This window comes from Rhineura floridana, chromosome 4 (assembly GCF_030035675.1).
Source record: "Rhineura floridana isolate rRhiFlo1 chromosome 4, rRhiFlo1.hap2, whole genome shotgun sequence".
NCBI classification, from domain to species: Eukaryota; Metazoa; Chordata; class Lepidosauria; order Squamata; family Rhineuridae; genus Rhineura; species Rhineura floridana.
In genome coordinates, this window is record NC_084483.1 from 116,763,414 (window position 1) to 116,773,075 (window position 9,662).

Below are 9,662 nucleotides of genomic sequence, written 5' to 3' on the forward strand. Positions count from 1 at the left end.
TTTTCATTTATTCCATTTTTATTCCATAAAATAATGTATAAAAACTTACAAACTGGAGAACATAACTATACACAAAATAGGATGATACTCAAATGAAATATGTATACAAGAGCAGAGTTGTATCTGCCTCTCTCCCCCATCAAAACACACACTGCCTCCATTTCTGAGGGGATACCTGTCTACTGAACCTTTCCCACCAGTACAAAGAACTCTTTAATGGACTCACTCTTGTCAAGGTAGGTTTTTACTACTGGAGAATATTAATATATTCATAAATTAAAAAGATAAAAATCAGCAACTTGATTTTTAGTTTGCAGACAGTACTATCCAGAACAAAAACTGAATGTACAATATGTCCCCTTTATTTATTTTTGCATACTTTGACTGGAGCCTAAGGTGATGGAACATAAAGACCATATAACTTTCCACTCAATTTTTGTTTTGCACTGTTACTTAAAAACCAACCATGATATATTTTTATCATTCTTCTCCCATTCTGCTATGTTATAAGAGGATGCCAGTAGTTAAATATTATTTTGGACCAGACTCCCTTTCCCTTGATTCCTACACATTAATCAGGTAAACTCCGATTACTGTTTTGATTTTTAAAAAAGTTTTTCCTCTTTCTGTTACTCTGTAAAGGCTCAAATCTATTACTCCCACATGTTTAGCACAGGGCTCACTATGTACAATTCTTCTAATCTCTGATTTCCTTCATGTTTTGGGTGACAGCACTGTTCATCATCATCATTGGATTCAGCAGGAAAGAGGCATACACCCTGGACTAATTTAAATGTAAATATGCTTCTAGAAAATAACCAATTTGTCAGACGTCAACAGCTGTGGCCAGTGGGGTGTATGCACACATTTTACCTGCATTTACCTAAAGCACACACACACATACACTTTTATGCATATAAAATGATTGCCATCACATTATTACTGCTATTTTAGTAAAATCTGGTCCTAAACACATTTCTCTGGGAGTACAAGTCCCACTGCTGTCAGTGGGATTTCCTACCAAGTCACTGTGCTTGGGGTCGTAGCCTTAATAATACACTTTTTGAACAGACATAATGCCAATGAAGTTACCTGGAAACAAACACTTGACAAAAATCATGTGGTTTAAAATCGTATTCTTAGGTCATTAAGGGAATTTCTCAGCTTTTGTAAAATGACAACTATACACAGCTTATTGGTGTGTAACTATGAGAATTCTGTATCTTCAATTAATCTTTCCCTAAAATGCAATTAGTTGAGAGAAAATAATTGTACTTTAATAAACATGTTTTGTTTTCTTTCTGTATTTTTCTCATCTTGTCTCTCACAGCATTCAAGTATCTATTTAAACAGTCTTAAAACTTGGTTTGTTATAGATGCATTTTAGCACTTATTCACATAGTTAGCCGAGTTACCCTTACACTTTTTTCTATATTAAAATCAATTGTTATAATGTTATACAACACCCTTTATTAATTTTGTATTTTTGCTGGAAAAAGGAACAGAATCAGACTTCCTTCCATGTCAGTGTAGTTATGGTTGTAGAGAGGGGAGCAGGATAGGTTTAGTAAAAATGAGTAAGACAAACTGTTTTTTTTTTAAATGATATGAGTTTCACATTCAGTCTAACAACACTGCTTCCTGTTCTTTTTTGATAGAGTCCAAGACTGAATGATCACTCTCTGTGGTTTCAGCATCCCCACCACCTAGCAAAATGGATCTATCTTCTTCTAGAGTAAAAACAGAGTTTTGACTTTGGCACGAATGTTTGACAACTTCATTAGGTGTGGAGAAAGTTTTATCACACAAGTTGCATTTATATGGTTTGTTGGTCTGTACCAGCATGTTGTCCATTTGGTTGCCTTCCTCAAAAGTACAAAGCTCCAGAGTCTGCTTGTCTACCATGGTATATGTGTCCATGCTTTGGTTTAGACATACATGTCTAGCAGCTTGATTGGCCCGACAGAAACTTTTGTCACAAGTGCTGCATTTGAAAGGCTTGCCAGTATGAATGTACATATGCTCCCTCCAGTGGCTTTTCTGAATGAATTTGCGCCCACAAATGGAGCATTCGTACTTCCGCCTTTTAACTTCCCTTTCTTGATCTGCCTGCTCCAAGTTGTCTATGTCAGCAATGTCAGAGGGTGGTGGCGTTTCTGCCTGCTGCTGTCCATCAATTATTGGTGAATCTGAGATCTGCTGTAACTCACTATCACTAATCATTCCAGCTTCATGCACTTCCATAGCATCTTTTTCAGGAGCATTATTACAAAGAGATAAAGGAACACTACTTTCTCCATGCTGGCTTGATGAGAAGGGTACCCCTGTGTGGATCTGGAGGTGCTCACGCAAACTACTTCGCAAATTGAATCGCCGACCACAGAGGTGGCAAGCGTAGTATTTGGGGAAGCTTCCATTCTTTTTCATAATGCTTGGCTTGACGTGTGCTATTGTGAGAGAAGCAGGCTGATCATCTGAGGAAGAGGCTTCCATGTTGTTTTCATCTCCTGGAGGAGATGGATGCGGAGCAGCTGACACCAGTTCAGGAGACAGCGAAGGCTGCAATGGGTCAGAAGTGGCCATATTTGTCTGGGGCACTTGAGGCAGAGTTGTTGGTGGTAACTGTGATAGCTGGGTGGCTTCATGCATCTGTTCTTGATTTGCTCTTGTCAACTGTGGCCTTGGTCCTCGTACAGGTTTGTCAGTTGCTGTGGCTGCTTTTGTAGGATTTCTTGCCTGGTGATCTGCAATCTGAATACCATATAATGAAGATGCCAATGGAAAAACTTGCTCTGGATGTGTAAAGTTTCCTTGGCTAGCAAGACTGGCCTCTTGAATCAGTGGGTATGCATGAAGAAACTTTATACCTTGCTCTAATCGAACAGGATCTATGAGCTGAGGTGCCATTTTCCCAGTGTACATCAAATGCAAGAGATAGCTGAAAATATCTGGCTGTATGTCAGTTGCCTTCAGACGGACACATTCACTAAAAGAAATGTCAAAACACTATTAAAGAGCAAGATAAAATACTACAGAAGGGCTATAATAATTTAACTACGCAAGGCTGCAATCCTATATGCACTTAACAGGGAGTAAGGAGCATTGAACTCAATTTATTTCAAAGTAGAAATATAAAGGATTTTATGTAAATGCAAGAATAAATAGTTTAACAAAAATTAAGTAAAAATCTGCTGTTGATACTTATTTAAAATTTGTTTAAGCATAACTTTTGCTTTCTTAAAAGAGCAGTCATTCACCTTTATATCTGGATTTTTGGAGATGGGATAAGAGACTGCTCCTACTAAAACCAATTTCAGAGAAAGAAATGTATAATGAATAGCAGAAATAAGATCCAAGAATAACAACTTAATAAAGTAACGTTATAATACTTTACAGATTCACTTGTATCAAAATAAAATGGAAACACCCCTGTATTTGACAATTGGAGCCGATTCATTTGCTACTAGACCCCTGGAACTTTAGCTGCTATGGGCTCATGTGCTCCTTCGTCACAAATAGTTTACTTGACTAGGGAAATCACCATAACACTTTATAATAGATCCATATGGTATAGTCAGTAATAGAAATTTCAACAATGAATCTGATAGATTCATTGACACACACGCACAAAAACTCCGAGTAGGATACATGATAGACTAGGTAATAGAAATGCCCAAAAGCAAGAAAATATTTTTTTCTGTTATTCAGCATGGTAGCCTTAACTCTGCATTAAGAAATAAACTAGGAACAGAAGTGACCTCCCTAACAACCACTTTTTGCAAACCAAAAGAAGAATGGGATCAGAAGTTCAGTGGTTTCAGGTGCAAGGATGGACCAGCAGAAGGAAGCATAGTCCTAAATCTCACCTTTTTGACAGGAAGGGCTGGGAGAGGAGATTGCACATGGGCAAAAGAGCAGAACTGGCTATCTCTGCTCAGCTTGCCAGGCGTATGAACAGAATCATATATATACCCGTACATTTTACATATTTGCAATGTTTATTCTTTGTATTTTCATGATTTTTTTACTGTATTGCAATTTTAAATTGCTGAAAGCCGTACTGAGGAAATGCATGGGCATCAGAACAGTGGACAGACATTTTACATAAACAAAATAATAAATCTGTTATCACAACTAAAGCCATTGCTTGTACTGCTGCAACAAATTTACAAATTTGGTTATAAGGTGTGTTAACTGTAACTTATTCCAGAACAAATAATCTTCAGGACTGCAGTCAGTGAAATTAATCCACAAACCAGTTAGCAATGAAGTCCACAGGACATTGCAATTGGCTTAACTGATTTGCGGACTGAGCTGGAGATTTAGTTAATACAGTAGAACTTTGCTATAACACGGCTCACTGTACCATAGATTTGGATACACCACAAGTATGACGGTGTCCCTGAGTACAATGCTGAGTACTGTGGTTTTAGTTATAATGCAGAACCCCTATAATGTGGGTGCATCCTTTGTCCCTCGCCCCCAGTGTTATAACAAGGTTCTACTATATGATTTATAAAGCAACTCACATTAGGCTGACTTAATGCTTTGCAATTCCTTCAGACTATTTTACCTTAACTAAATACCTTTTTTAGAGTGTACTCTTTTATAATTACCTGCTTTGATGAACAAACAACATCTTGAAGTAGTTGGAAAAAGAGGCAAGGACAGATTTGTGTGCCTTGAAGTAAACATCACCAATAGCAACTGTGCAATCACACAGGAAACCAAACTCCCGCTGAGCATTGAGCTGCTGCAGAAGAATCAGTCCATGGTTGGCCAAATCCATCTTTTAAAATCTGTAAAGCAAATACATTCTATGAAAACAATTTCCTAAAATGTACATTCTCTGTAGCAGGACAACTGGAAAGGGGAGTGAGCCAGAGACATTAAAATCAATTGACAATTTGCTTACAACAATAAGTTAAGTGATTTGCTGAAGGCCAGCATCACATGTTAGGAAAACTGGGCCTTGAGTCAGAAGATAAAGATGTGCAAGATTGCTGCCCTGAGCTCCTACTGGGAGGAATGGCAGGATATAAATAAATAAATAAATAAAATCCAAGACTAAAATCAAAAAATGGAATGAGAGCTTAAATTTACACAAGAATAATCTTTTTACATTTCATTGTGCCAGGAGACATCCTTTCACTAATGGAATTGCCACTTTGGGATAGGGCAGGATTTAAATTTAATTAATAATAATAATTATTAGAATAATATTCCTCTTACCACTACTTTAAATACATCCCAGGATTTTTACAACAAATATATAAATCCCTTTAAAAATAGTCTGGTACTAACATCAAATTCTTTGGTGTTTGGGTTTTTCTCAGCTATGCCACTCAGGATTCAAGGTACTGGCACCTTGGTCAGGGACTTCACAAGACAATGAAGCTTCCAGCACATGGGAAAACGAATCACGACTGAAATATAAATATGAGCAGGATGACCCCCTTTTTTACTTGGGCTTAAAGTAAAAACGCATTTGAAAAATATGCTTCCTTCTGAATCACGCATCAATTCATCACTATTCCGACCTAGTCTTGGAATACTTGGATTTTAAACAAGCGAGTCCCAGTGAATCCGGTGACAATTTAAACCTTAATATCCCCCTTTAACAGATTTGTGCAATGGCCTTGTGCTTTTCAATCAAGTCGACCAGAACCGTGTCTTCGGGCATTAAATAAAAGTTGAGGCTCTCATGATTGTGTTGCATATTTGGTTCTTCTGACATTCCACTGAAAATAGAAATTTTCAAAAGAAAATACCTAGAACTAAAAGGCTTCGAAGAAAAGCGTCAAAAGTGGCGAATTCCAACTGCATCCTAGCCAGGAAGAAGGCAGGAAAAAGGAGCATTTTGCAAACGAAATGATCCCTCGGTTAGGCAGAGAAATGTATGGTTACTTCTCGAAGCAATCCGTAAGAACCTGTGATACTCCGAGGCAGTGCTTGTGTGAAAAAGGCAGGCACGAAAGGCTCATAGGCGTCAACGGGAAGAGAAAGCAATAGCAGCCAATAGCGACGGAGAACTGGAATGTTTCCTTCGCTCTCATCCTCCGCTTCCCGCGGTGAATCACGCTGCGGCCTGGGCTGACGGCGTTTCCTATTGGCTGCTCGTATAGCAAACAAGGCAAGCGACGAGACCACCGCGCGCCGCCAACTCTCACAGCTTCGTCTCGCGCTACGCCACTCCCCCTTCCTCCCCCCCGCCTGCAGGCGACGCGAAGTCCCCACGTGCGCGCACACGCAACGCACGGAGGGGGCGGTGCATACGCAGGACGGACGGCGGCGCGAGGCGACGTAGGCAGCGCGAGCTGAGGCGCCTAAGGCGCGCGAGAGACGGGATCCGCCGCTGTCGCCAGGGCCGCCTAGGCAGCTGAGGAGACGCAGACGGAGCCGCCCACCATCAACCCCCCCCTTCCCTCTCTCTTTTCCCCTCCCTCCCTTTCCCGCTCCGCGCGGCTGCCTCAGCGCCCGCCCCTCCCCCTTCCTCCTAGGCCGGGCTGTTGCTGCCGCTGGTGAGAGAAAAGGGAAAAGGCCGCTACGCAGGCTTGGCGACTGCGAGGAAGAAAGGGGAACCGAACAGCATTAGGGGCTACACCGTGCCCACCTCACGCTAACCCGCGCCAAGGCCGTGGGAGCAGTTATTCCTCTCCAGTCCCGGCTGGGCGACCTTCCCATTCACCCCGGGGCCAGCAGCCTTCACCTCCCTCCCAGCCACCATCTCAAGGCCCCAGCCGGTTAGTCGGGAAAGCCCCCTCAGGTGCTCGGGGCTCTCTTCCCTCCGGGTCCCGTCCTGGCCTAGCCCAACCGCCAGCACAATGGTGGGTATCGCGGCAGGAGGGGGGATACAGGCAGTCTGCCCTCCCCCGCCCCACACGCCTTCCCTCTCCTCCCTGCAGCCCCCAACTTCATCTTGGAGGGTGGGGGCTGACCGCGCTCACCTGGGTGGCGCTCTCGTGGGGCCCCCGCCGTCTCCGCGCGCCCAGCAGCAGCAGCAGCAGCAACAACGGAGGCGGCGGCGGCGGCTTTTCCTGTCCGGTTACGTTAGGGTCACATGACCGAGAGCGGAGCAGAGAGGCTGTAGCGAGGAGCCCCCGCCGGGGAGAGAGACAGAGAGGAGGGGGGGGGAGGGGAGGCGGCGACGAGAGCTGTGGCGGCAGCAGCAGCCACCCCTCCCCCCTCTCCTTCCCCGCCCGCCTCGCTGTGTCTCTCTTCGCGCGCCGCTTCCAGCGAGCAGCACACAGGCCGCACCGACTGGGCTCGGCACGGGCGGACGCGCTCCGTCGCAACGGCGGTGGAAGGAGGGCAAAACGACTGCTTAGGGTAAAATTCGTTGAAACCTTCAGCGTGCTGAAGCGAGAACTGCATCTTCAGACCCTTCTTCCATGCGCTATTATTTGTGGTTTTCGCTGATCAGATACGGAGGGGAGGGAATCGCCACGAGGTGGCCAAAACAAAAATAGGTACACTTAATTGAGGATAAGGAAATAAAAGAAAGAGGGGACGACTACACCAACTAGGGTTAATTGTGCTATTTTTAATATTAAAAAAAATGATTTTGCACCAAAATATTAAATATTAAAATGCAGTTTTAAATAACTACTTAACCTTTTGTAGAATACCAAGCGTGCTCACTCTTCAGTGCATTTTTATAACAAGAGCCAAATAATATGAATTTGACCTTGTGAAATTTTGGTTGTATTAGCAGTAACCAGTTGTGCAGAAAAAAGGTTTGAAGATGAGAGTTAAGCTTTTAAAGTGATGCAGTGGGGTCCTGATTAGCTGCTAGGGGAAAACAGTGTGTCATTGTTACTGTTAGCAGTACAGATACATAGGTCACTTTAGTGCCCAAATATGTGCACTTGGCTCCTATTGAAGTTATGGGTATTCGTATGTGCCTAAAGGTTTGATACATAGTGGCAACAAATCTCCAATTTGTGGTTTCACAACTAGAGGGTTGAAACACTAGAAATGGAAAATCCCCATTGAAGATCTTACTTGCAGAATGCCCTTCTCTCTCCCTCTCTTTCTCTGTGTGTGTTTTAAAGGCAAGATGGTAGTGCAAATGTGAATAGACCTAATATGTAAATAGCACCATCTGCAATAGACTCATGTTTGCAAGTGTTCTGAATAATAGGAGCCCTTACATCTGAAACTAGTAAGAAATACTGTACAAATGATTTCAGCAGTTGAGTTTTCAGTGTATCTTTACTCAGAAAAGAGTCCCATTCAGCCCAGTGAGACTTAGTGCATATAGGATTGCAGCTGTAATACATAATTCTGATGCTTTTCTCCAGTAGAATATTTTGGGGCATGCCTTCTGAGTTACAGAATTCCTGTTGTGATTTAGGCAGGTTATTTGCATACTTCTGTGTGATCTGTAGCTGTACACTCTTCTGTTCAAATACCTACAATGCTAGGTATTATCAGCATTTACATTTCTGTTGTAATGATATTAAGAGGACAGGTTGCAGAATAATTTACTTAGTAAATTTATCCAAACCAAGGTCTGTTAGGCAGTTCTAACTGCATGTAGGTTTTACTAGTAGCTTGCTGTGCAACATTAACATTGGGAAAAGGTTTTCTGTCAGAAAATGTGAGAGGAGTTCCTAAGATTTAACATTGGCAGCACAGTCTTGAGCAGTAACTTTTAATTCCAAAAAGATGTAGTAGACTTTAAAAACTGTCATAGGCAAAGAAGTCGTAATAATGTATGGTTATGGAGCCTCAGCGTTCAATAAACATACATGTTTAATCCAGGGCTGTGGAGTCGGTATGTCAAACCTTCGACACCAACTCCTTCATAAATGGCAAATGTATATTAATTTTTCTACTGTCTGACTCCCAACTCTTGACTCCTTCATAAATGGCCCAACACATACATCGGGGCATACTCTTGACCTGGTCTTTGCTACCGGACATGGGGATAGTGATCTGGATGTGGGGAGTTTTACATCTCTCCCGTTGTCATGGACAGATCATTGCTTGCTGAAGTTTAGACTTTCAGTAGCCTTTTCCCTCTGCAAGGGTGGGGGACCTATTAAATTGGTCCGCCCCCGGAGACTAATGAATTCTAAAGGTTTTCAAAAGGCTCTGGGGGTTTTTCCGGCTGATAAGACTGGCGCTCCTGTCGAAGCCTTGGCCGATCTGTGGAATACAGAGATGACCCGGGCTGTTGACACGATCGCTCCTGCGCGCCCTCTCCTATGTAGAGCTCATACAGCTCCTTGGTATACTCCGGAGCTGAGAGCGATGAAACAAGACAGGAGGCGGCTTGAGCGGAGATGGAGACGAACTCCCGACGAATGCAATTATGAGCTGGTTCGTGCTTCTACTAAGCTCTATGTAGGAGCGGTGAGGGCGGCAAAAAAACAACATTTCGCCGCCACTATTCAGTCATCTCTCTCACGCCTACGGGAGCTTTTTAAAGTGGTCCGTGGCCTACTCCATCCAGGCCTACAAGATGCAGCAGATACATCGGTAGCTCGATGTAATAAATTTGCTGAACACTTCCAGCATAAGATCTCATGCATTCGCCAGTACTTAGACTCCTATTTAATAGCAGTTAATTCTACTGAGGTGTCCGGAGCACAGTCTTGTCATGTTTTGTTGGATGAGTTTCAGTTGGTTCAGTTCGAGGACGTGGACAAGGTGCT

General features: G+C 42.8%; 1 protein-coding gene across 4 annotated transcripts; it reads right to left on the reverse strand.

Annotated features, from left to right (window-relative positions):
* ZBTB2 (zinc finger and BTB domain containing 2) lies at positions 1 to 7,229 on the reverse strand. Of its 4 annotated transcripts, none has more exons than XM_061624130.1 (4): positions 6,948 to 7,229; positions 5,305 to 5,426; positions 4,617 to 4,799; positions 1 to 2,986 (listed from the first exon to the last, which is right to left on the reverse strand). In XM_061624130.1, exons 3-4 carry the CDS (start codon positions 4,787 to 4,789, stop codon positions 1,621 to 1,623), a joined length of 1,539 nt encoding a protein of 512 aa, XP_061480114.1. In that variant the 5' UTR covers positions 4,790 to 4,799; positions 5,305 to 5,426; positions 6,948 to 7,229; the 3' UTR covers positions 1 to 1,620. The 4 variants fall into 4 exon arrangements, with proteins under 4 accessions (XP_061480114.1, XP_061480115.1, XP_061480112.1 ...); XM_061624131.1 differs by lacking the exon at positions 6,948 to 7,229 and adding an exon at positions 5,772 to 6,178; XM_061624128.1 differs by lacking the exon at positions 5,305 to 5,426.
* Positions 7,230 to 9,662: the final 2,433 nt, after the last annotated feature.

Coding starts and splice junctions, on each gene's coding strand:
- ZBTB2 (XM_061624128.1), bottom strand. CDS start 4,789: ATGGATTTGGCCAACCATGGACTGATTCTTCTGCAGCAGCTCAATGCT. Junction 2,987..4,616: donor TTGTTTGTTCATCAAAGCAG/GTAATTATAAAA, acceptor CATTTCTTTTAG/TGAATGTGTCCGTCTGAAGG.